Below are 27,216 nucleotides of genomic sequence, written 5' to 3' on the forward strand. Positions count from 1 at the left end.
GGGGTGGTCTGAATTGCCTTAAGTAAAACCAAACTCATGCAATTTCATTATGGAGGACATTACATTTTGCAACTTTTAGTTTGCTGTTACTTAAAACAAGACCAAACCTGAAAGTTCTTTCACTCATCTATACAAATTTCAACCTAAAAGTTAAAAACATGTAATAAAACTTAATTTTTTGAATTTGGAGGTTTAATTGTTGCTCCTTAATTAAAACTAGAAGCAGAGCCTCTCTAGAACAAGAATCCTGCCTTTACAGCTGGGGGCACACCACATCTAGCTTTAAGGCGAGAATGACAATATATTTATTTCTGCAGACATTTTGGATTTTTTAATAATTTAATGTGTTTAAACTACTGGACATATTTCTAAACGTTCCTCTGTTATACACCCATGAATCCTGATTATATTCCTTTTTTTTTCTTCATATCAGAGGAAGTTTTGCCTTTACATTCACTCAATGTGAAGAATTCAGCTTTTATGTAACCTTAACATGCAGTGATCATTTACTTGAAAAAAATCTTTTTATATTATTGTTTTTTTGCTTTGTTTTACTCTTTCCTTCCATCCTAAAATAACCTTAAAAGTGAATTGACACTTTAAAGAGAATTGAATTCAGTTCATATGTAAAACCTATTTCTTTCTTCACTATATGTGCTTGAAAGTTAACAAATAAAAAGCAAAGTAAGTTAAGTTGCCTTATAGCTAAAACTCAAGTAACAAGATAGCAATTAAACCCATAAAAGATAACACGATGAGTTTGAGGAAATGCTTAAGATTCTGTTTTTTCAGTAACAAAAGCAACAAGTAGTTGATTTCTTTAAATTTTCTGAAACCGTAATGGAGTTAAAGGATTTTTTTTTTTAAAGAAACCAAATTAATCTTGAGAAAAGGTTTTTAGTTTTTTGAGGTAAACAATATTTTCTAAAAAAATAATCAAAAACTTTTACAAAAGAAAAAAAAAATCTGCTTTGATATTTAAACTTTATTTGTATTTGAACATTTTTTTTAATTTACTTATTTCAATTCTGAAACAACCCAAACATTTTCAAACGTGAAGGAGACACCACAAATCGACATGTTTTACTGTGTTAATATCAATTTATTATCTTTTTCTTTTTTTAAAATTACTTCTGAAAACACCCCACCTCTGTTTCCACATCTGTGATCGCCCTCTGCGTCTGGAACTGCATGAAGTGAATGTTCAATCAGCACCTGAACACAACAGAGTCCATCTTTCATCCAGGAACCCAGACCTCCACCCTCCTCTTCCTCCTCATCCTCATCCACCACCCCTGACATGGACAACAACCGTCTAGAAACACAATCACACTGATTTCCACACACTAAGGCCATCACAAGCCTGCCCAGTCTTTATACAAGGAGTTTTTGCATGCATTGAGATTCCAACCGAGCATAAAGGTATATAGGGAAGTGTCTTGAGCTGGTGTTGGAGTCATACAAACAGGGTACTTTTTTATTAAATAAAATAAGAAAAAAACAAAACAAATTGGCATCAAAAGTTGCCTGTGATCTCCTTGGAGTGTAAAGCAAGCCTCACAAACACAACTGAACACTGATTGATTTGGACGGGCCGCCACGGTCACCGCTGCTGTGCCGCCTTCCACAGCAGCTCAGTCGATGCCCGCCCTGGTCGCTTCTGCTCCGCCCGACTCCAACCTGCATCCACCGAAAAACCAATAAAAACACCAAAGAAAACGGTAGCCTTTACATTCCAGTGGCCGTGTAGTTTTTGTAGTTCAGAGGAGTGTCTTTTCAGATTCTGCTGCTTTTAAAAAAAAGTGTCAATATACCTAGACTCAACCGCTTAAACAGACATACAGAAATCCTTAACAATTATTAACAATCTCTCATTAATAATCATTAATACTTTAAATACACACCATAACCGACAACAATGTTTTTTTTCTTCATTTTTCTTTACAGTAAAAGTGGGCGTTTTGCTTCTTGCAAGAAAAAGGACAACAGTTACACCAGGATTAGTTATGGTAAGTTTGACACCTATAGAAAATCCGCTGTCCTAAATCATTGACTCCTTTGAGTATATCAAAATTACTATCATTGTCTTAGTTACTCTATAAAAACAACTGTATTTATTCTTCTTCTTCTGTCTTTACCCTAAATATTTACACAAAGAAAAACAAAGAAAAGTGGGACGAGTGATTTAAAATGCCAGAAAAACTTCATACGTTACATCTCAAATGTGATTTTTTTTTTGTACATTTAGTTCATGCATTGGTTTGACTCCTACTCTATGCCGTTTAGATAATATGCCATGAATGCCAAAAAACTTTTGATTTTCTGTTTTTTTTTTAAATGTCTTTGTTAAAATTATCTATACATATCCACATAAATAATGATCCTTCACCTTGCTGCTTGAGATAGGACCCTTTTGTGTCTTAATATTCAGCTTTTATCACAACCCTTTAAGAACTCCTTAAAGGCATTGGTGATTCTCCAAGCAACCTTTTGTTAAGTTTTTGTTCCATTTGATATATAAAAAAAAACAAAGAGTAAATAATATCAACAATTATGATAATAACAGCAGTTGTAAACCAATAACAAGTAGTGGTTTCTTTTTTTAAATTCCAGCAAGATCAAGGCTAAACCGTTGATTTGTTTTCCTCTCGGGATCCCATTTCTGAATGCTTTCGAGATAATATCTGAACACAGATCCACTTACATACATAAACATCATAGTATCTTGGTTTTTTTTTTTACTCTCGTGACTTCTCTCTTTCTCCATTCCTGCAAAGAACATCATAGAAGAAGACACGGGTGTAGCATATAAAGGCCTAGAGTCCCATATCTACACGCCCTGGCTCGCTCTTATACAGGTTATAATAAAGATTGAAATACTGAACAGAAAGCGGTTGTTTTTGTTTATCAAGTATCGTCTTAATCCAGTGGGATTACAGGTGATTACATTCCTCCCGCTTCCCTCTTCTAAGAATAAGAGATCCCCCCCCTCTCTTTGACGTCTGCTGGTCTCCTGTGAGTGAAGAGAAAACGCTTTCTTAAATTCTCAGCTCAACTTTCAAAAGAAAGACAGAAAGCTGAGAAGCTCCGTTTGATAGCTACCTTCCTGACCGCCCACCCCCCACCCCGCCCCCCTTCCTCCTGCTCCCCCCTCCCCTCTAAGAGTAGGAGAGGTGGGAGCCGTTGGAGATGTGTGAAGTGACTGATGTGCTTCGGCTCAGGACGCCGTCGCTGCCCCCGGAGCCGCCGGGCCCCCCTCCGGACGCCGTCCTCCTCAGTGGCTGGGGGCTGTTCCTCAGAGCCATCAGGTTGGGGGTGCCGCGCACGGCCAATCCGCCACCGCCACCGTAAATCCCCCCCTGCGACGAGGAAGAGGAGGACGAGGAGGATGAGGGGCCAGAGATGGAGGGAGGAGCGGGTGGCGGTGGAGGCAACATGGCCAGGGACTGGGAGGAGGAGCGCGAGGGGAGGTGATGGGAGAAGGGCAGGGGGTGTGGGTGGGCCAGGTCGCCGCCTGAGCCCCGGACGCCGGCCCACTCCCGCTCCCTCTCCTTCTCCCTCTCCCGATCCCTCTCCCGCTCGCGGTAGAGCTGGGGCGTGCTCTGGTGGTGGTAGTGCTGCGGCAGGTGATGGCGCTGGTGGTGGGAGGAAGACGAGGAGGAGGAGGAGGAAGAGGAGGAGGCAGAGGAACGGGACGAATGGTGCACCTCCCTCCCGTCCCGCCCGTGCCCCTGGGCCATCCCGAAGCCATGGGAGGAGGAGGATGAGGACTCGCTTCTGCGATCTCCTCCCCCGCCGGCGTTGTGGCTGCGGCGGGAGAGCTGCTGGGAGGGCGTGCCCTGCTGGTGCACGCCGTGGCTCCAGTGGCCAGCGGAGCGGGAGCTGGGCGGCACGGCGTTGGAGTAACCCTGTTTGGAATAGGCCTCCCCGGGGATCCCGCTCAGCGCCATGTTGCTGAAACCCAGACGGAGGCTTTCGGAGTCGAAGGCCTCGATTTCGCTGGCCTGGCGCTCTAAGAGGGTGCGGATGCGTTCCGAGCGCTCATTCTGCAGCGCCAACATCTCCTCCTCGATCTGCAGAGAGGACGTTCAAGAAAACTAAGGCACTCCTTCTCTTTAGGTCGAGCAAAACATGTTCCTTAGAGTGTCTGCAGAAGCTTCTCTGCATCCAAATGGAAAATCTACCATTGAGCTCCAGTGCTTTTCTATTAATCAACCGACCAATCAAAATCATTCTGGAGAATGGGAGTTTCTTAAAGGGACAGTAACACAAATTGAAGGCTTTAAAGTTTAAAGCGCCACTTCGATGAAAATTGTATTTATAATGTTTTTAACATGTTCTTGTGGCATTTTTCGGATCATATATCATAGCTATTCAGAAAACTTGGGTCAATTAGGACCAACAGTCCTGTCCTTGACTTAAAAAGGTGAATTTCTAAAGAACTCCTGACGCTCTACAGAAAATGACAGATTTTAATTTTTTTAGATTTTAGTTAAAAATAACATAATCATAAAAAGACCACTTTAACAAAAGAACTATAAAGTAAAATCATGAACTTCAAAAAGTGTTTTTAAACTTTTTTTTTCTACTTATTTCAAGCAGTTGGAGTTGAATAAGCGTCAACATGAGGGGGAGGAGCCTCACCCTCTGCTCCAGCAGGGCTCGGCGGATGGACACTCTCTGCTCCAGGTCCTTGACCTCCCTCTCGTGCTGCGTGTCGGTGTGGATCTTGATCTTGCTCTGGTAGGCGTTAAGCAGCTCCAGCTCCTGCTGAAGCTGCATCCGCAGAACCTTGTACTCTGCTTCCTGGGTCTCGTCCAATCGCAGCTAAGAAGCATAAAAAAAAATAAAAATAAAAAAAGAGATCTTTAGTTAGAGTTATGGTAGTGTAGTTTAATCAACAGAATAGGAAGAATGGAACTTTATGATCCATTTATATGCGATTCTGATTCTATAGTGTGACTATAAAAGGAGATTTTTTGTTTCTATTAATCTAAACATTTTCTCTGACATCGGCGCTTAAATCAGCTTGCTGTAAAGCGCCCAGATTTTACCCACGCCACGAAAGCAGCTGGGATTTGGCTTAGGCTCTGGGGTAATTAAAGCTGCACAGAGCGTTATGTCACTTAAGAGCTCATTCATCTGAGAACCAGGATTTGAGGACACATACTGTCATCCTGAATGGATCCTATGAGGCTGTTTGATGAAGATGATTGTATTTTGACTTCCCAAACATGAAGGGGAGCGGCTTCACTCACAGCCTGTGTGGACAGCATGTCGTTGATGGAGTGGTCATACTGCTCGGCCAGGATGGCCAGCTTCCGGGTCTGCTCGTCCTTCAGCCGCTTCAGCACGGCCTTGTGGTCAGACTTGGGCGTGTTCTCCAGCAGGTGGTTGCGCAGCGCCTTGTACTGGCGCGTTTGGATCTTGCAGGTGTCCTGGAACTGACGTTTTATCTGAAGTTCTTTGGACTGGAGGAGAGAGAAGAGACATGGGAGCAGCTGGGCTAAAGAGCTCCTGCGGTTTGGGGGATGAAGGACAGTGACGGCTTCATTCGAAAGTTAAAGTTGTGTTAAATCCATTTTTTTCAGAAATAATTCAAGTTTAAACAGCTAAAAACTACTAAAAACAGTCATTTCTGCTTTTGCTTTCTTACATTTGATCTAATCTGCCTTTTTAGCAATAAAACAGGGGAAGAATCTTTCAAATGTTCAAATTAAAAATTAGTTTATTTTCTAATCTATATAATAAAATGTGAGCAAATAGTTTTTTTTAAGTCTAAAGTTTTCAGTTACGTTTAGTTTTTGTTCTAAAAAAAAAAAAAACCTTTTGTCTGAAAACATACTAAATTTGCATTTTAGACAAATTATAAAAAATAAAAAAAGTCTTAAGATTAAAAAACATTAAGACAAAATTTTAAACATTTAGGAAAAATTTCAAAAAGTACTTTAGGTAAACAAACTACTTTTTCTAATGAGTTCATGCGTTAAATATTCCTGTGCTCAGCCTACTAATGACCAATTTAACTCAAAGAAAGTTAAAAAAAAACGACATTTTTTGTGGATGTCTAACAGAAGGGAAGATGATGAGTGAAACAGATAAATGATACAGGAGGAATCAGGAAGTTTGTCGACTGAAAAGGGAAAAACTCAAATGAAGATGTGCACAAAATAATAATAATTTAAAAAAAAGAAACTGACAAGACAATGATTTCAACACAAAGGAATTTATTTGTTCTGTAAAAAAAAAAAAGAAAAATGGTTTTGCGAGCACAGCTGTAGCAAACACCCATGCAGCTAAAACAGGGTTAAGGTTAGCCAAACAAAATGCAGTACGAGTCTTACAAATACTGCATAAATTAAAAAAATAAAATAAAAATCTTAAGGGGATTTACCTCCAAACACTCGCTGTTGCAACAGAACAAAATGCAACATGTAAACATACAGAGTAGCAGGTAATGGGAGATCGATCGCACACACACACAAAAAAAAACGTTACAGTCGAACGAAAATGTTTGTTATGAGATTTCCATTTTTAAAGCTCTCCTTTCCAAATAAGAGGTTAGCTGAAAAAAAACACAAAAACCCCCCAGAGCCCTACTTTTTCATTTCGCCAGGGTCCTCTGACTGTTAGGAGCCTTTCTGCTGAGTAAACAGCTTTTCATTTACTGAGTGTTTTATTCCCCTGCAAACTAATATTTTCACATATTTGAATTGAAGTAGCTTCATTTTTTATTCACTTTGGCTTTTTTTTTAGCTATCAAATTTTAATGGCTAAGCTGTTTCAAATTTACTATTTGATAAAGAAAAAGAGTCAAAAATATCATAAATTCTTTCGTTTGAGCCTCTAAAATAGAGGATTTGCTGATTTTTTAACATTTGAATTGATAAAAAAATGTTTTGATACTTCACTAAATATTGAGATAGATTTGTATCTTTAATCATTCACATTCAGTAGTTTTAAATGTCCTTCTTTGCAAATATACACACAAAACACTCAACATTATGGCTTCAAATAAATATCTAAGAGCTTCAAGGCGTGTTTCCTCTTTCCATCTACTCGATTTCTCTTATTTTCTTGGAAATATAATGAAACCTGTGCAAATATAGTTGAAAGAAGGCACTATTTTTTACCTAAAAAGAAAAAAAAGGGGGATAATGTTTACACGGTAAATCATAAAATCATTGCATAAAGCGCAATAAAAATATAGAAACTTTTAAAATATTTAAGCTTTTACAGGTTTTTGGGTGTATTAAAGTAATGTTTCACCAATGATGACAGTATTTTTGACTTGTTATAATAGGTTTTATATTCAAGTTATATAGACTAGACTTTCCACTAACCCTTTGTGCCTTTATGTTTAAATAAGGTCTCCTGATGGTTACATAGTTTGCGATTGCACGTTTAACTTGCTGACAGGTAGTGTTCAGGCAGATGTTGGTTTGTGACTATTTTGGATATTTTTGTTCACAGTATGGGGGGTGGGACTGTATAACACTGTAATATTTGTTCTACCGTGAAATAAGACCATGACTATAAAGGAAGACACACAATTGCACAAAAAGGAAAAAAAAAAAATTAAACGGTCTTAAAAAAAGATCCATTAAAGTATTTGTCTTACAAAATAAGAACAAAATGATGTGATCAAACAAAAACGCTATGAACTTTTACAAAAAGCATCATTCATATAAGGCTAACACTTCACTGGGTTTGGTACAGCCGCTTTGGATTGAACTGCTTGGGTGAGTAAATTGAAGTCTGTGCACATCTTTAGGAAATGTGACCACACACCAGTCTGGGAATTATCTGACAGAGAAATGTGTGCCCAAAAAAATAAAAACAAAACAAAAGAAGACAGGAACAATGGAATGCAGAGTGATGATGATGAAGCTCCCCCTTCCTCAATGCATTAGAGATCATCCTCTACCTCCACGGGCGAATCTTCCCCCTGACAAACCTCCCAGATGGAGTTCTCCTCAACCCACACTCCCACCTCGACTCCTCACGAAACATCCTCACCCTCTCCTCCCTCCTCTGCCTCTCCCTCTCTCTCCTCCTCCTTTCCTTCAGCCTCCTCTCCCTGATTTCCCGAGGAAGGAGTCGGGGTAACCTGCTGGGGATCTCCTTCTTGAGGAGGCCCAGAGTCTGGAGCTTGACCCGGACGCTGACGGGAAGCTTTTTTACGGCCTGCTTTGCTAGTTTTATCAGCAGGGTGTTAGCCAAGTCTGCCAGGACCCCGAGGGGCCGTCCGGCGAAGCGCTTCAGCCAGAGCAGGGCTTTGGTCATGCAGGACGTGTTCCTACAGCGAGCCTGACACTCCAGCGGCAGACTCCTGAGGGGAACCGGGATCTTAGACTGGCGCACGCCCCAGTTGCGTCCGGCTTTGGGAAACATTTCATAAAGGTTTCTCTCAGCCACACCCCCGAGGACTGACTGGCACATGGTGAACAAGGGTCGGGGGAGGCGGAATAGGATGCGCATGCATAATCGGTTGACTTTGCGGGGTGCATTTTGGAAAAAGTCCCGAGCTGGCCTGACAACCAGCACTACGACCAGGTACAGAGACAGGAAGAGGGAAGGAGAGCTGAGGAAGGAGGCGGAGATCAGAATCATTGGGATGTAGTAAATCCCCAAACTGAAGGAGAGTCCTAAACTGAACAGGGCACTTGCCCAAAGGCTGAAGGACAGGAAGGTGGAGATGGACAAGGAGCAGCAGGACCGCAGGAGGAGGTACGAGAAAAAGAGCGCCAAGAAAGCAAGTTCGGCGGAAAGGATGAGAGAGGCCAGAGAAGGCAGAGGAGGAGACCGGCGAAGAGACAGGAGGAAGATGGACAGCAGCAGCAGAGTGAGGTTGGACGGCTGAGCAGCAACTGAGAGGGAGAGGAGGAGGCAGATGGCGTGAGAAAAGAGTGAGGGAAGGGAGGATGGGGCAGAGGGGGGGCTGGGGCGAGGTGAGACGGGCTCCAGCTCCTCCGAGCTGTTGGGGAAGTAAAACTCTGACAGCTCGTCGAGCGCTCGCTGGCGGTGCCGCTTCCTCTCTGCGAACGGGGATGAGAAGAGCTCTGACGGACAGCCATCGGCCACGCCTCGGCCCTCCTCTTCCTCTTTATCAAAAGCTACCGGTGAACAGTCATGGAGGTCTTCCTCATCCTCCCACTGCACTCCCTCCACTTCCCTCACCTCTGACCCTTCTTCGGTCTTCCACTCGTCTTCCTCGTCTCTGTAAAAACTTCCTTTTTCACTCCTGCTCTCTTTATCTTCATCATCATAAATACTTTCAAGGCCTCCATCCAATTTGTCTACGTCTCTGAACACCTCTTCATCTCTGTAATGAACATCGTGGCCATCCAGTTCACTTCCAGCAGCACAAATCTCCTCCACTTCCATCCCATTCTTCTCTAAACCTCCCTGGGCTTCAGTTTCTGCCTCCCCAGCCTCACCGTCCCCATTGCTGCTCGGACCCTCAGTCGACCGGCTCTCTCCTTCCTCAGGAGACCCCGGGCTCTGGGTTCTCTCACTCACTTTGAGGCTCTTGGGCTGCTGGCGGACCTCCATGGCGTGTTTCTGACGCAGCTCTTGCTCGCGCCTCTTATTGTACTCCATCTGGTTGGTGAGCTCCGTCTGGTGCTGCGTGCGGATCAGGTCGGCGCGGGTGCGCTGCACCACACTCAGCTGCCGGAACTCCAGCTCCTGCGTGGACTCGTGGTGACGCAGCAGCATGGCACATTCCAGGTCCTTCAGAGTCTGCTTCTTATTCAGGTCCTGGAGACGGAAGCAGATAAAACACTTTAAAAAGGAGGCGTTGCTTAAAAAGCTTTCTAGAACAGTGTTTTTCAGTGTGCTGTAGGAGATGGTCAGGTGTACTATGGGAAATTACCCACTGATCTAAAAACATTTTCCATCTCCAGGATCTCAGCTCTTTGTTCATCCAAACAGGCCTGATAAAACACTGAGTAATTAGGAATATGAAAGATCATAAAATACTTTTTCTGTTTATTTGATTCTATTAAAAACACTTTGATAAGAATGACGGTACCGCGGTTTAGCCGCAGCTTCAGCTCTGTTTTCAGGAAAGTCCCGCCCCTTCAACTGTCTCCACCAATCATTCTTGGACCCCTAATCATCCGTCATCAGTCTGACCAATCAGAAGTGGTTAAAGTCTTCACTTCCTTGTTCCGATTTAGCTCGTAAAGTCTCTCAGTTCCAACAAAAATACCAGCTAAAGCTCAGAGAAGCAAGTCTATCTGCCATCTGTGACCGTTTTCACACTACATCTCCCATGATGCACCGGGTCAAAAATGACAGCGTCTCAGCATAAAATGAGTCTTCCCTGTTAAACGTCTTGATACCACAACGAACACACATCAAACAGTTTTTAAATCTTCTTGCTGAAATCAGAGGTCAACAGTTTAGTTCTCCTTTAAGGTTTGTGTTTATTACCAGCCAAACATCCCAGAGTTTGGTCCAAGTCATCTTTCTAACTGAAACACTTTTCTTATAAGGTCTGGATTTTGATTTGATTTGAAATGGTTTATTTCAAGCAATCAAATAGGAATAATACACAAAAACAATAGAATCATCAGTTATACATTCATACAATAACTTTTCAAACTTAGGATAATTAAGCATATTAATAAATATTGCTTGAAAGGGAGTGGAAGGAAGCGAACTTATATGATCCCACCCCTGTTCTACTGTAACCATTTTATTACATGATTTATCAATATCCGGTTCCTAGCTTTTATCAGACAGAATTAAGAATGTTGAAATATCAATAAAGCACATGACAAAGATGAATTACTTAAATTATTTTGTAAAAAATAACTTTAGAAATCAACATGGCAATAAAGTATCCAAAATATATGCAGATTATGTTACTTATAAAAGTCACTGATATGATGAAAAAAATAATACTGTATCAGTAAAATAGACATAACACTGTTTCAGGAATTTTCATAGAAAACTTTGGTCAAGTATCAAAAGTTAATAATATGTACAAAATTATGTTTCATTAGGAAAAATTCATGAATCAGCTTATCAATTTTTTTTTTTAAACAAGTGAAGTAATATAATTAAGTCAATCAATTTGACAATTTTCAATAATTGATTGCCGGTAATCATTTGTTTTATTATTTTTTTGTATTTTTATTATTATTTTTTTTTAAAGGTTAAAGGATTAAAGGATGAATTCACTTTCAGACTTCATTTTGAAAAATGAAAAGTTAAGCTTAAGAAGAAGTAATAACATTTAAGAAACAGGATTGAGGTGAAGTGGCCAACAGACACTTAAACTAAATTGAAACAATTTAATCATCTAGAAAGAAAAAATCATTTTTGTTAAAGTTTTCAATGCTTAATTTTTGAGTAAGACAAAAGAAAAACTAATTGAACTTCAACATGTTCACTTTTTGTGTAGCTAAAGGAAACAAATATGTTATTTTTTTGTGTAAAATTTATCAAAAATATTGTGATCACATTGTTCAAAAATTAAAGCTGCCTTTGCACCAACATATAAAAAAATATTTAAAAAATTAATCACTATTTAGAAAGAATATATTTGTTTTTTGTGAGGTTACAAAAAATTACACGTTAATAAACGGGAGGAAAAAACAACTACCAGTGTAAAATTTCAAGTTAATTCATTTAAAATTATTACTAAAAACTAACTTAACTTTTATTACATCTTTAGAAAAATCAGCTGCAACTTCCAGTTTTTTCTGCCACAATTATCACAAAAAGGCAGGTGAGATTGTGGAGGGACTGTAGAACATTTTTGGATGCTGGTGTGCCGCAGGATTTTTGTCAAGGATAAAGTGTGCCTGGGCTCAAAAAAGGTGGAAAAACACTGATCTAGAGGACCTTTCTATCCAAACAAAGGTTTAAGTCCTGGAAACAAGTTTCTAAAAAGTTCAAACTGCTGAATGCCGATGAACTATTCATAAAACCATTCATTTCTAACCTTAAAGTAAACTTTTTCAGACTGTGGGAGAACACCGTTAACCTTTAACACCCTAGTTGTTATCCAGTTGACATACATGCTCTATAAAATTAAGCGACTACGCGATTCAAATGGATTCGGGTGCGAAGAAAAGCGACTTTGCACCGATGTGCAACACTTTAAAGCCGATGTGTAGATGTGGTTTGTGTAGAAGACGCAGACGTACCTCTCTGAGCAGATCCTGCTCCAGGTTGTGGCGAGACAGCAGCATCTTCCTCTTGTACTGCCGACACTGCAGCTCGTAGTACTGCCTCTGCCTCCGCAGCAGGCCTGCCTCCTCTTCTGCCTGCAGCTGCTGCAGACACTCCTTCTGGTGAACCAGCCACTCCTGCTTCTCCCGTTTTGGCGTCGACTGGTTTTCATTCAGTTCCTACAGTTTGTGAGGAAGCGTTAATTGCAGTGCAGTGGCATTGAGCGGACGGTGTGGTGGATTTTCTGAGAACTTGCAGAAGCGCTGTGTTCATAAAACGTAGATGCACCTCTTTCAGCTGCTCCTTGCGTTGTCGATATTGTCGTTTCTGGGAATCAATCAAAGTGGTCAACTCCTTCTTTTGCTGACCTAGAATGTGCTGCTGGAACTTCTTCTCTTCAGTTTGAGTTGCCTTTAGCTAGGAACAAAAGGGTACGGTCTTTAAGCACTTGAGTGGACCAATTGCACAATAAAGCCTGCCTGCCTACGGTAGGTATTTTAGCCCCCCAGAACTGATGAACATAACCTGAGGAGGTGGGTTTTCCTCCTGCCCCCTCCTTGGTTCTTTTTTCTCCCTTTTTACCAGCTCACCTCCTTCTCCTGGATAGCTTGATGCTTTTTGGAGAGTTTCTCTGCTTCCATTGAGAAGTTGTTCCTCTGGTTCTCCAGTTCTTTGTCCAGTCTCAGCTGATGCTCGTCCATCTCGGCCTTTAGCTTGTTCTCCAAGCCCATCAGCTGCTTTTGATGCTGCCGCCGCATTCGTTTGTAGCTGGACCGAGACATAAGCAGTTAGTCTGACAGACTGAGTCAACGTTAGAAAGTGATAAAAAAAAAATCATGATTTTTGGCTGTTTTTAAAATGTTCTTGTGGCTTGTTTTTGCGTAAACTGTCAGTGAATTTCTAATGAACTCCTGCCGCTCTGCAGAAGCTATGTCCAAGAAAATGATCCAGGTTTGACGATTTAGGCTAAAAACAGCATAATCATAATCAAAAGCCCACAGGGAACTCTTTGAAAATAGTAGGTCTTGAACCACAAATAAACTTGAATAAATCTTTATTTTAGATTCCCAGCTGTGATCGTACCCAGACATCTGCTCTCTCAGAGCCGAGCCCTGCTCATGCTCCTGGATCTGACGAGTGACCAGCGAAGCAGTCCTGATGGTTGCAAAGTGATCTCGACCACGCCGACGTCTTCCCCCTCCTCCTCCTCCTCCACCGCCGCCACCACCGGATGAAGCCTCTCGCTGCGAGTCTACCTCTGGTTGGTAGGGGTCATCGTAGATATTGTCATAGCTCTAAAAAGACAGGATACAAAAAAAGGCTTTTAAAGACAGATATCAAAATAAAAATGCATTTTTTTATTAGATAATAGTCTTTATCCTTATATGTTATTGTATTCTAGCTGTTCTAATGTCAAACCAAAATAATTTGCAGCTGGATTCGTAGTGGAAGCAGTTGTACTAGAAAGTGTTTGGATGGAGGAAAAACACAAAGTGAAATGTAAACAAAGCTCCTCCTGAAAGCGGGTGAGCCACAGGCCTGAACCTGCTTTGCTGTGAACATTTGAACTGACCGAGGGTTTGTGCAGGACCGAGCTGTTAGAGGTGACGGTGTGCTCCCCCTCCTGCATCATTGCCATCTCCCCGCTGTCGTCGGAGCCGTCCGCCAGGCTGTTCACGGAGCTGCTCTGGGAGCTGGCACTGATGGACATGGAGGGCAGCGAGTGGGAGCTCTCCATGCTGTTCACCGTGCCAGTGCGCAGCACATAGTGCTCTACGTCCTGGCAGGAAAAGAGGGTTTTTAAAGAAAAGGAGATGGGTTCAATCATGAGTTGGATAGTGAGTTTCTTGTGGGCTGACATTAGCAACCAGGATGATGAACACAAACTATGTTTAACCTAAAACAACTTGTTATGCTGCTGTTTAAACCTTTTAAACAGTTCTGGGTGAAACTTTTAAATGTTTTGTAAAGTTAGAACAAATGGAGGGAGCTTTTTGGGCTGCTAAAGCTTATGTGTGTGCTTAACGATAAGAAAATGTGAAACGTACCTTATGTAAACGTACCCTTTAAGTTTAATAAAGTTTGATTTTTCTCTCTCTGCTGCTCTGAGTTTAAATTAGTTTTTTTTTGTTTTTTTAACCCGTTTGGATCTCGAAAATCTAGAAGTTTTGGGTCGACAGCACAGTTTTTAGAAGGGGTTCTCTTACTGGATCGGGGTGTGGCTATGTGGAAAAAAACAGCTGACGTGGCTTTTGGCTGCTTATAAAAAGTCCATTTATGTGAAACGGTGGTTTGAAAGCGGGTGGTGCTTTGATCCTGTAAAGACTTTGTGTGGCGGGCGATGTTTAAAAAGAGTCTTCTGCTGAACATTTGTTGTTCCTGATGACGCTTTGTACAGACAAAGGACGCCTGCTTGCTTTTTTTATCTGTACAATTTTTCCTCAGTGCTTAGAAAGTCTAAAGACACTCAAATTTTATGGCAATAATTAGCATTAGTTAAAATTTTTAGCAAGTAAAAACTAAGAGCAGGACAAAAAAACGATTTCCTCATCCATTATTTGGCACATTTTTCTATCAGGTTTTTCTTTATTATGTGAAAAAAAAGAAATGAAAAACAATGTTCAAACTTTAAGAAAACCAAAAGATTCTACAAGTTTAAAACATTTAAAGCAACTTCAACAACCCAATTTTAGGCAAGCAAAGCCTCTGACAATGGTTTTACTCTAAGGTCTCCTTACCTCTTCTTCATCACCTCCCTCTGGGGCTGGACCATTAAGCGCCTCGTGAAACAGGATCTTCTTCATCTTGCGGTACTGCAGGTTGTCGAGCTCCCGGACGGCATCCTTGGTGCGTGCGATCAGGTCCATCACGACTGTCATGGGGCGCTCTCTGCATAGGAAATGGTGCTGGATGGAAGGACGGATTAACAGCAGGTGAAGAATCTGTCACAGCGAGGAAAATCCTAGAATAATAGCTCATTTGTACTGAAATAGTAATAAAGATAAAATTAATAAATGTGTGTATTACTATAGATTATATGCTATATTAAACCTAAAATAAAAGGTCACAAATATTCAATAATGAACAGTGAAATCTGCATCAAATTGAAAACTAAGTATTATGTTCCCTAATCAATAAGGCAAACCAACAGTTTTGTTAGAGTAAAAATGATCAAATAAAACTGAATCTCGTCTTTTTTTAGACCCTCAACAGAAAATAATATTTATTAAGGAGAAATAAAATGACCTAAAAGTACGTTTTTGTTCAAAAGATAATTAGAAGTGATTGCATCTTAGTGCTTTTGGGAGCATGCCTTCCACAGCGAGCTTCATTTTAGAGGAATGTTTAAAATACTGAATGATACGACACTGAAATACCATCTTTCTGGTTGCTGTTCACCTTTCGGTTTATCCTGTTGAGGGCGCCACAGCGAATCGGCTTTTCACTGATTATGGTTTGCAAAGAGTTTTTATGCCGGATGGCCTTTTCTGACAAAACCCTGTATTTTCAAGGCATAGGGAGACCCAGATAGCCAGCAGCAAATCAATGTACGACCTGGGAATCAAACCCTGATCCTACACTCATCCAACAGAGCTATCTGCTGGTGAATAACCAACCATCTTAGCGGTCAAAGTCATTTAGTTTCAGAACTTTAAACAGACACTCTGACTGGCGTCCATTCTTGTACCTTGAGCAGCACATCAGAGGTAGGTCTGTCCTGTGCGAGCTTCTGCAAACATGAGTCCACAAAATTTCGGAAATAATCCGACCTGGAAAATAGGAGGATTCCTGTCAAAACCTGCTGTTTTAATCTGAGAAGAAACCAAAACAATCAAATCTAGAAATACCATAAAAACAGCCAACAAAGCAGAAAACAAAAAAGATTTGTTGTCAAAATAAATATGTCACTGACTGGGATAATACTAGATGAATATTGAAATACAAGATTTAAATACGTTTCCAACATTATTGTGTTCATACATGCCTTGAAAATCCAAAAGGCATCATTTAACACAAATATTCCTAAAGTCAGAAAAATGCACCACTGAATATTTTTATTTTTAGACAATCAATAAAGTTCTTTATTTGAATTTTCTTGCTTTAGTCGATGCATTTTGTGGAAAAATTGAGATTTAGGTTTCCCAGCTCTCTGATCTCTTGCGCTTCCGTTGTTCGAAGTAAAGTCAATGAAGACGTGGCGGATAAATGGGACAACATTAATAGATAGAAAATGTATAAAAACTGTTTTTATTCATAATAATAAGAGGCAGTGTATGGAACTTTATTAGTAGTGCCTTTGTAACATTACTGAAACCCCTCTTCTCATTGGGGCGTTCTTCAGCAAGAAAACAAAAACAATTCATCTGTTTTTATCGGATGTTTTTATTATGTTGTGACTTCCGCTTTGTTTGTATTTAACGTAACATCATTTTTTTTTAAATAGAGAGATTCTGGTCACTGGGATAAACTTGGACATCAAACCACAAGCAGCAAAATCCGTTTCAGGGCTGCTGCTACCACAAACGCTCTGCCGAGTGCGTTCTAGTGTTTCTCAAACAGGCGTCTTCTGCATCGTTCAGCAAACATTTTTACAGTTTAGTTCAACTTTGTGTTAGAGCCAATGTCCAAAAGAGATGTTAAAATAAAATAGTTTTCATAAATATATTCCATCATTTGTAATTCTTATTAAAGAAAGTAGGGAGAGAAAAATACTCGATTAAAAACAAAAATCGAATTTGAAATGAAAAAATAAGGGGTGTGATTTTTTTGGCCATCTCGTCCAGCTCTACCCAGCAGCATAAGTGGAGTGATGTCTCACCAGTGGTTTGACTGCAACACGGGGCTCTCATTCTGGGCGATGTGATATAAGGCACTCATGGCATTCATGTTGAACAGAGGAGGCTTCCTTTCCGCTGGAATGTGGAGGAAAAGAGGAAGTGTGTCAAGCAGAGACACAAAGACGCAGGGAAAGGTGAAGCAAGACATGAAGGACATCTCAGCATCACTTACCCAGCTCTATACAGGTAATGCCAAGTGACCACACATCCACCTTTCCGTCATACTGTCCCTCATCCATGGCTAGGATTACCTCAGGGGCCATCCTGTAAGGAGGAAATCATTTGAAGTGCTTTCTGGCTATTTTTTAGCATTTTGTTCCAGAAGAAAACTGCAGTCCAACTTCTGCACCTAATTCTGTGAGATGTATTTCAATCTGTAATTTCACAAGCCACAGCAGATCAGGACAAGGAAGTGTAGCATCACTAGTTTACTAACTGCAGTAGTGACCAAAGGTTTGCAAACACCACATAAGAACACACATCTGCTTATTTTTCTCACCGTCAGATACAAAATAAAGGTTAACTTTTCCTGGTTTAGGTCAATTACAAATAACAAAATGATTTCTATTTGCTAAATATTAGAATAATGAGACTAGGTTCTTTTTAGACAAGCTTTTATTACTTTATCAAAGTCAAGGGTTTATATATGTTAAGATCACTATGCCTTTAAACAATCAGGGAAACCCAAGATGATGATGTCATCTCTTTGGAAGCTTCTGATTCATTTATTGACAGCATTTGAGTTAACCAGAAACACGCTTGTGGAGATATATTAAGGCAAAAAAACAACAACAACAATACATTGTTTCCACTCCAAATGAGCCACGTCTACATGAAAGGCAGTTATACAACATAAAAGGGCTCTATTTGATTGGTCAAATGCATAAATGACTATTTGATTCGTTAAATACTTCAGGCTGCCATAAGATCGTTTTAGCAAAAAACATTTGTCGCAGTTTTTGCCATCTGTTGTGATACGTGTGTAGCAAAGGCTGATATTGCCATTACAATACATTTTCTATTTACTGTGCAGGCCTAGCAAAAGTCTTACATGTGAAGAAATCTCATTACAGTGTTCCCTCACCATTCTGCAGCCTCGCAGACCTTTTTAGTGCAATTTTGCATGTTTTTTTTCTCTTTTAGAAGAACGTTGTGTTTCGTGTCCTGGTTGGCAAACGACCATGGCCAATCTCCTCCGTGCCAAATTTACATAAATATTCAATCACAAGCAGATATTTGGTTTAACTGTAAAATACTGGACCTTTTTTATTATAAAGGTTTGAACTTTGAGAGTTCAAACAAAAGATAAAGGTGTAAAAATGTTAAAAGGAGGGGGTTTGCATCTTTGAACACATGTAATCATACTTTGTGAAATTCATCCATTTTCTAACCCTGCCAGAGCCTAACCGGGCTAACCTGGGCGAAGACGAGGTCCATCCTGGACAGGTCCCCAGCATTGCAGGTATTTATGGAAAGTATCCATGGCGATAGATTAGGGACCACTGTGTGGTATTTTATATTTCAGTTGCAATATTGTCCTTTCAGAATCCAGAGTGCTCCTTCCTCCATTCTCCATCTTTCTATTTGTTTAAGCAGTTATCTAAAATCTAAACTGCTCAGTGACTCATTAAACCACGAACTTTGCCTGCTCATATGAATTGATGCCAGTGATAAAAGTGACACCTCTTATGTAAATATCAAATGCCTGCTTAGCTAAGTCCTGCTGCAGCGCCAGACATATTCAGATGAAAAAACATCGAGTATTTTTAGCGCACAGCCAAAAAACCCACAATCTTTTTCGCAGATAAAAATGAATTCAGTATTTTTTAACATACAGGGTTTGAGCTTATCAAAAAAACTGATACTAAATAACTAAACAAAGATAACAAAGCTTCACAAAGTCTTTGCAACTGCTAAATAAAAGTATTAGTCATGGATTCTGAAAGAAGTTCCATCTAAAAGCATAAGGTCAGTAATGTTGTTTTTAGATGTTTTGCTATTTGTTCATATATCGCATGTTATCGTCATCCCATTATTGATCACTGATATCGCAAATGGTGAGTTTTCCTCATATCATGCAGCCTTAGTTCACTGGTTATGTTAAACAAAAATGGTTTTAAAAAAGTGAAACAACATTTAATCAAATCATGTTGAACTATAAAGAAAGTTCAAATCTAAATCTAAATTGAATCAACTCCGTATTTTGTCAGGGAAACCCATTTCATCTCAGTGACTTAAGAACTGATTTTATGAAAATCTTTTCTCAAATGTTGGCATTTTGGAATAAAAACTAATTTAAAAATGTGAAATAACTCATTTCAAAAGAGTGTATTCATTAGTTCATGACTGAAAAGGCCTCACCAGTAAGGTGTTCCCACAAAGGAGTTGGCTGGAGCGATTATAGAGGCAGAACCAAAGTCTCCAAGTTTGACCTGGCCCGGTTCTGTTAGCAAGATGTTTCCGGCTTTGACGTCCCTGAAAACACATATTTATACACTGAGAAAGATGGCAGCTTGGAAAAAATAAATGTGCTTTCTGCAGGGGTGCTGGACTCCAGGCTTCGGAGGCCGACGTCCTGCTGCTGAATACCTGGATCAGGTGTGTTTTACCAAATAATAAGAATGGAGATCTCAATATATATAAATAGATAGAAAAGAAAATCTAAAAAAGCTTTACCTGTGGATCATGTTGTGTGAATGAAGATACACCAATCCCTGCAATGCACCATGGGTTATGGCAGCTATTTCCACTTCCTGGAGGGGTTTCTTGTGGACTACATTAAGATAAACAGAACATTTTGAAGATTACAGAAAAAAAACAAAACAAGACAAAAAAAACCATTAACTCAAGTGAGCCTTTTCTGATTTTTTTAATCATTATTTCTGGTTACCTTCAAGAAGGTCGGAGGCAGAACCCAAACAATACTCCATCACGAGCTGGAAAAGTTCAGAAGATGATCGTTTAAGTATAAAAGCAGAGATAGCAGCACTTAAGGGAAATTAAATAAAATAATAATCTTGTTTTTCTCAGTGTCAGTTTCGCAGCATCAGTGTGATTATGATCCAAAACTACTCTTTGAAGCACTACTGTAAGTGAAAAGATGTGTTTCTTTTCCTTTTTTCTGACTCAAATACAGACACTGATTGCTCAAACATAGATCCAGAGGTTACTAAAGCTTAGGTACAGTTCCAGAGTCATAATACAGGAAGTCCTAAACCCTGGAAGAATCATTTTCATGTATTAGCAATAACGGTTGACTTAGTCGTGTTGTAGCATTTCCAACAGGCAAAAAGCTAATGAAAGAACAGGATTATGCTGCGTTCACACCTGACACGATTCACATCTGCTGCCTCTCTTTTGACGCTTGTCAAATGTACGGCTCGACGCCGTGACGCCCAGGCCATGGCGCAACCGCCCACCTTTTTCTAGATTTCATTGGTTGCCACATCATGGAGAACATGGATGATGTTGAGCGAGTAGCTTGGGTTTATGTGTTTTGGGGAGCTCTACACAGGCGCCATGTCGGGGTTTGCTCCTTCAGAGTCTCTCCCGGTGCTCTTCACTCCTGCAGCGAGAGCTGCGCCCGGAAAAGTCGTTTTAAATGTTACTTCCGTCTGTCTGTGGCCCGGTTTGAGCATTAACCCCCCAGGAAAGAAAATAAAACTAAAACTGGGGGCTCTTTTTATCATTGTCTCAATGACAATAAGATAAACATCATAAGGCCAATGAGCTAAAGCCATGCCGCTATGACGGCACCCGCTATCCGTCTGCCGGGCAGCCAGCACAGCAAACGCCGCTGCTCAGAGTCCAACAGTTGGACTCGCTCGCCCGCTCAATCCTCCTCTCTGCTCGCCCGCTACACTACGCGTTGTGGGCTTCATTCTTATAAATCTATTCCAGGCGACCCCCCCCCCCCGGGCACCAGCGGGTCCAGAAAATGGATGGAAGCTCAAATCCTCGCATCAAGCTGCCATATTGGATTCATTTTCCTACCCTTTGATCGAGTCACTGAAAATGTCACATGCTTTTGAGTAGCTGTAGCTCAATGTGTTATTAAACTGCAAGTGGTTGGTTCAAATCCTTGCGTTGGCAGTAGCTTCCTGCAAGACACGGTCACTGTCCATATATTTAAAGATCCCTGTAAGTTACCTTAGATAAAACCGTCTGCTTCTGCAAAAAGACTAAAGTCTTGTTCACAATAGATCTGTCTGTAATAGAGATGCTCCATCACTGTTGTGTGATAACTAGAATGACATCAAAGTGACCCACGTCTGAATGACCTGAACTCGTGCCTTTGACAAACAAAAGACCCACATCAAAGAAGTTTCAACCTCCGAGTTTCAGCATTATGATCGACTTTAAAGGCTACAGTCAAAAAGAAAATGGCCTTTTTCTGACACGTGCTTCTGTAAAGAAGTACAAAACACTGGGGGGAGTGTGGTAAGAACACATGAGGTACAGGCATTACTCCATGCTTTTCACAATCCTCACAAAGGAGCCATGCTAGTCCTTCTCCATGTGCTGCTATTTGAACAGCTTTCCATACATTCCAGCTCATCTATTCATATCAGCTGTTCAGACTGAACTGTTCAGAGATTTTCCTGAAGGTTCACAGTTTAATAAACTACAATAAGGTATGTCAATATTTATTTAGTGTTATTTGTTGCCCTAACAGCCCACTTGGATCATCTTTTTTGCAGAATTGTTGGTCGTTCCGGCTGGTCTTTTAATTATGATTATGCCGTTTTTAGCCAAAACCAAAAAATCTGCTGTATTGAGTTCATCTTCTAAAGTGAAACCGGACACACTCACCCAAGCTGTGTGCTCTCTCAGGTAGCAGCCATGGTACTCCACAGTATTCGGGTGGCGCAGCTTTTGGAGAAACTTCACTTCCTTGATGATGTCCTGCCATTTCTGGAACAAGAACAGAACCGTGTGTGACGTGCAAGCGTCACCCGCAGATAAACCCCAAACACTTGGCCGCTCTGCACTCGTACCTCGTTGGATTGTTTGCCGCTGTAGGACATCTTCTTGATTGCCACCACTTCATTTGTGCGGATGTCATGGGCCTAAAGTGGAGGGGTTAGGAATGAGAGGCAAAGCCAACATTAAAGCTGTGGATGTTTGTGGAAAAAAAAAAAGTCTCTTGGTCGGCCATAACCACCTACTTCAGTTAAGATTGCGAGGCACTTTGTGAGTGTTGAGTGGCAGCAAAAGCGAAGCATTGTTTTAACACCACACTCGAGAAGCGCGATGATTCATCTGCCATTTTTGCACTTGACACAACAAATCATCACCATTATATAAAAGAAATTTCTGCAGCGCTTCTGCGTCTCCTCTCTTTTCCACTCTCCAGTCCATCCCTTCATCCACGGCTTGTTCTTTTTTTGACCCTTCATTTAACGGCTCGTCATCCACAACAGGAAAGTTGGGCTGGTTTTTTTGTCTGAGTCACATAAAGCTTTTACATTTTTATTAAACCTAACCACTTTGTTTTTCTTTTCGATCCTGATAAGATCTGCTTTTAAATCCTACAAAAATGTCCTTAAAAGCTTTGAACGATCAACACTAAAACCAGAGTATTTCTCAGTGTTTACTATACACATAATGCCAAAAATAGTGGCAAACTTCCATTTTGTATCACATTTTATAGGTAATTCACTACAGTAGGTAAAAAAAAATTATGAATCTGCCCAATTGTTACTTCACACTTTATAAAATATATTTACTACAACCCTATAGAATCTCTTTTTTTTCTATATATTTTACTAGTAATGTGCCTAAGTTAACAATTCTATTCTGAATTGAGATGAACTGAGTTTAAAAAGGATTTACTAGTAAAAATATTTGCCATCCAGAGTGATTGCTTCAATAATTGAACAATATTTGACAGCAGTAAAAACTTAGCTACATTAAAACAGAACTTAAGTTTGTGAATGATTCTTACAAACGCTGTTGCTCAGTCAGTTTCACAGCCAACCTTGTTAAAGACAAAAGAAGCAAATGCTCACAAAGTAGACCGCTCCAAAGCTCCCATGACCGATCTCCCTCAGGTCTGTGAAGAGCTTCTCAGGATCTTCCCTCGAGAACAGCTCAGCCACCTCCGGGTCCTTCAGGCTCCCGGCCCGCACACTCGACGGCATGGCCAGCGCCTGGAGGGGGGGTTGGGGGGGGGGTGAAAGAGTCGTGCTGAGTGAGCGTCTGCTATTTGGAAGCTTCACAAACGTTAGTGCAAACGTGAACTAGAAGAAAAAGCGGTTCATCCTCATACCCATAAGCACAAATGAGGAAACGACACACTTAAGCAACTCTGTGAAATTAAATGCTGTTGTTGCCTTAAGAAAAAACAAAGAAGTGAACGATCCAAACATCTCTGCACAAATCCACGCAAAACAGTCAGACCAGAGAAGAGTCCTGTGCCCAACAGTGACTCCATGTAAACTGATCCAAATCCAACATTCTGTTCTCCACTTCAGGCACCAAGCTATTCAGTTTGTCAACAGCAAATGCATTTGCAGTAAATCATCAGCAGTAAATCAGACCAAAGCCTCATTTAACTCATCTATTCGCTATCTGTGCGTTTGACAAAAATACAAGGCAAACACGTGACGATGTCTCTCACTGCAAGAGATTACTACTAACACATTTATATTTGAACTATTTCAATTGATTAATTATAAAAAAAAAAAAAGAAATTAAGGGCTTAATTTATGAATACATGCAAGTCTGCAAACTCTTCATAGCAACCATCAAGCTTCCACCTAATAAATCCCAAGACCCCTTTAAAAAAAACTTTATTACAAAGAATAAAAGTTTGCAGGAATCCATGGTTTCTAATGCCTACAAACATCTGAAAAGACAAAAGTTTTCTAGCCAATGAAAATTATGTTCTTGTGGCATTTTTCTGATGACGAGGACATATGAAGAAAATGAAACTTATAATCTCCAATAGACGGCTGGACTGCTCCAATTTTGCTCGCCATTTCTGTTGCACCTCTAATGTTAGGTCGGGGTTGTGAGGGCCTGTATGCTAACAGGAGAACGTGCAAACAAGGGGATGATGGGAAGTCAGGGCAGGCTTACTCTGCACCAACAGTCCCGCCCACAACTCTGAGTGGAATTTCGAATGAATTACCGCAGCTCTGCAGAAACTATGTCCTAGAAAAACAGTTTATTATTTTTGCCTAAAAATTTTATAATTAACATTTAAAAACCACTGGGAACGCTTTGAAAATTGATCAAAAGTAAATTATTATAATCTCTGGTTAGATATTTTTTTTCTGCTTAAGCGATGCATTGTCTGATGCGAGTTGACAGAGTTAAAATAAACTTTTTATTTAATCATTTTGTCTTGCAGAAATCCTCACATTCAATAAAGTGTTTGCAACTCGTGTGACTCAAAAAGCCAAACAAGACTTCATTCTTATAAATCTAAAACATTTAACTATTTTTTTTGTTTGCAAACAAGCAGAAAACATTATGTAAATCATCAGCAAAACAGAGTTTAGTCTGCAATAATTATGAGCTTAAAACTACAATTTCAGTTCAAAGTGTGGTCAGAAAAAGCATAAAACGATGCAGGGTAATGATGCATGAGCCTGGAGTAATGCAAGAAATATGGATCTTATAATTATGCAATGGAGGAAATGCAGGGAGTTCCTGTTTTGCTCGGAGGTTATAATAAAAATAGCATTTGTGCATGTTTATATTTTGACACAGTCAAAGGGTTGCACCCCAAAATGACACAAAAAAGCAAAGATGAAATGTGACAGCTGTAGGTTTTATGCTCAACTAGTTTACATGTCGGTTTAGCAAACTATCCAGCTTTTTGTCTCTCTCACTTGACTGGTCAATTAGGCTAGTATGTCTGCTTCAACTAGGCATGACTGTTATTACATGAAAGTAATTCCACTTCACTGAATCATGGCAAAGACAACGAGCTAACGTGAGGGCGGGGGAAGTAATCAAGATTTTTTTTATTTTTAAAAGAAAGCTAATAATGTCGTTTATAAATTAGCCACATGATTTAGGTGCCGGGGTGATTTTTAAGGACTTACCGTGGCTTTTGGGATCCACTGTAGCTAGCTCTGAGGCTAGCTACTAACTGGCCTGGCTGGAAAAATGTTGGTCTCGGTGCCCTTCCCTCGGCTCTCTACTCAACACGAGCAAACCTCATTTTGTCTGTCGATGCTTTTACTAGAATTCCTCGCCATCCTGATGCTCCCAGTCGGCTGGCTCCCCTTTGCTGCCTGACATAAGCGGAGGACCGGCCACCCAGACTAGCTGACAGCGGGCTGACTGACGCCTGCCAGCTGAAAGCGCAGAGCTGTCCGCAGGAGAAAAATCAACGGCTAACTCTGCTGGCTGCTGCTGCTGTTAGCGGCGCTGCTAGCCCGAATAACGTAACGCCAGGAGCCGCCTGCGACGGTTTCAGCGCAGAACCCGTTCATTCAATCCCGCCGCTCCGCTCCGCCGTGTCATTTCGCGATTGCCGTTAGTGGGTTTCATCGCTGGGTCGGGTCATCCCCATTTTAATCGACTCTCGGGCGTTTTTTTTGTTCAGGGCTTCATGATGGCGGAGCGGGGCGGGAGCCGAGAGAAAAGCGGAAGCGCTTCTTCTTCGACGCTTCAAAAACAGGCAGACGTCCAAAAGCACCATCCCCACGTGGTTCAAGAGTTCAACGGGTATTATTATTATTATTATTATTATTAACATTTGAATAAAAAACAATAAACACGGACATAAATTGATTTTTTTTATTTGTTTATTTCAAGCATCAATTCTAGGCAATGTAGGAAAAAAATCACAGATGAATCAAACTCGTTTAAAAATGTCAAAAACACTGTAAAAGTATGTTGTACAGGGTTTATTGGTATAAATTATAATATGTACATATAGTATATATGTGATATACAAAGTCTGATGGTTGTTTTTTTCCTGATGAAATACAGAACATTTATTCAAACTACCAACTCACATAATTGGTAAAAGAGAAAATCATTGAAGATGTGAACCCTTTTAAGAGTAGAGGCTGAGATTACAAATTATTATTACTGAATATTTTTATTTCCAAAATAAACGGATTTTTGTTTAATTCTTTTACAGATTAAGTTAGGAGAAAAATGGTAAGAATGAATTACATAAATGGACTATTTGAATCAGTGTTGCAGTTCTATTAATTGAGAGATTTCAATTGTGTTTTTAAAATGATTTGATCAATTTTGGCTGCAGAAAAACGTCACCTCCATCCACACAGTTCCTGTTTGACTCAGCCTTTTCTTGCATAATTTTTTTGTGTAATCTATGGGGTCAAATTAGGATCAGAAAAAAAGGAAAAACCAGATTTTAAATTTTGGAAAAAAAAAAGAAAATTTGAAAACAGTACACATTGTTAACTTGAAGGAATTATTGAAAAATTGAAGATAAAATTGTACATTTGATAAAAACATAATATTGTAAACTTGAATACAAAGAGAAATTAAAACCTAAAACTGTTACCAAATGGGAAATATATTTTTTTTGTATTTTCAACTTTTTTTTGTGTTTTCTCCCTTTTTGCTGTCAGTTCTCAGTTTCAATTGAGTTTTCAAGTTTTCACCATGCTTATCCTAGTTTTCCTTCATTGGCAACCTAGAGGAAATTTTCAATAATTCCTCCAAGTTAATAATATGTATTTTTGCGTTTAAAACTGTTTTAAAAAATTTCAATATTTGTTTTGAATGTATCTACATGCACCTATTTGTGTCAAATGTGTCAAACTAACGTGTTTTTCACCACCTTGCAACACTTAACATAATTGGTTTTATGTACAGAACCATAATATTGTTGCAGCGTTCAGCACCAATCCCCTCCCCGGCCTATTTGTAAGTTTCCAGTGACACTTGTCACCTAAATACCTCCATTCCATTCACAGTTGGGATTTCGACTTTGCCTAATCTTTCCGACTGGCCCACTGCAACTGGGGGAGAAAAGAAAAGATAAAAAATCGTTATCAGATCCGGTTGCGTGCCACTGCATATTAAGCTTCTTATGCAAACAGATTTCAGATGAATTTACATAACAGAATAGCAGACCAAGGGGAAAAGGTTCAGAGCAGATGACATCAACCCCATTAAGACCTGCTGGGTCGAGTCAACATAAACATTTTGGCTGTCTGAAAAATGAAAGCTAACTTTTTTTTTCATTTAT

The 27,216-nt window shown here is 40.1% G+C and overlaps 1 protein-coding gene across 2 annotated transcripts; it reads right to left on the reverse strand.

Annotated features, from left to right (window-relative positions):
- Window positions 1-1,081: 1,081 nt before the first annotated feature.
- LOC101155230 (serine/threonine-protein kinase TAO2) lies at window positions 1,082-25,662 on the reverse strand. Of its 2 annotated transcripts, XM_004080489.4 has the most exons (20): window positions 25,085-25,662; window positions 23,039-23,179; window positions 22,025-22,096; window positions 21,840-21,941; window positions 19,918-19,963; window positions 19,704-19,800; window positions 19,389-19,502; window positions 17,200-17,291; window positions 17,009-17,102; window positions 15,878-15,959; window positions 14,928-15,095; window positions 13,763-13,969; window positions 13,273-13,484; window positions 12,780-12,957; window positions 12,478-12,606; window positions 12,165-12,368; window positions 9,523-9,762; window positions 5,259-5,471; window positions 4,645-4,827; window positions 1,082-4,073 (listed from the first exon to the last, which is right to left on the reverse strand). In XM_004080489.4, the coding sequence occupies exons 2-20, from the start codon at window positions 23,168-23,170 to the stop codon at window positions 3,159-3,161; spliced, it is 3,480 nt and encodes a 1,159-aa protein (XP_004080537.3). In that variant the 5' UTR covers window positions 23,171-23,179; window positions 25,085-25,662; the 3' UTR covers window positions 1,082-3,158. The 2 variants fall into 2 exon arrangements, with proteins under 2 accessions (XP_004080537.3, XP_023805051.1); XM_023949283.1 differs by lacking the exons at window positions 1,082-4,073; window positions 4,645-4,827; window positions 5,259-5,471 and having other exon boundaries at window positions 6,208-9,762.
- Between the last annotated feature and the right edge of the window lie 1,554 nt (window positions 25,663-27,216).

This window comes from Oryzias latipes, chromosome 19 (assembly GCF_002234675.1).
Source record: "Oryzias latipes chromosome 19, ASM223467v1".
Classification (NCBI taxonomy): Eukaryota; Metazoa; Chordata; class Actinopteri; order Beloniformes; family Adrianichthyidae; genus Oryzias; species Oryzias latipes.

Coding starts and splice junctions, on each gene's coding strand:
- LOC101155230 (XM_023949283.1), bottom strand. CDS start 23,170: ATGCCGTCGAGTGTGCGGGCCGGGAGCCTGAAGGACCCGGAGGTGGCT. Junction 19,964..21,839: donor TGAGAGAGCACACAGCTTGG/GTGAGTGTGTCC, acceptor GAACTTTTCCAG/CTCGTGATGGAGTATTGTTT. Junction 13,485..13,762: donor CGGTCCTGCACAAACCCTCG/GTCAGTTCAAAT, acceptor CTGTCTTTTTAG/AGCTATGACAATATCTACGA.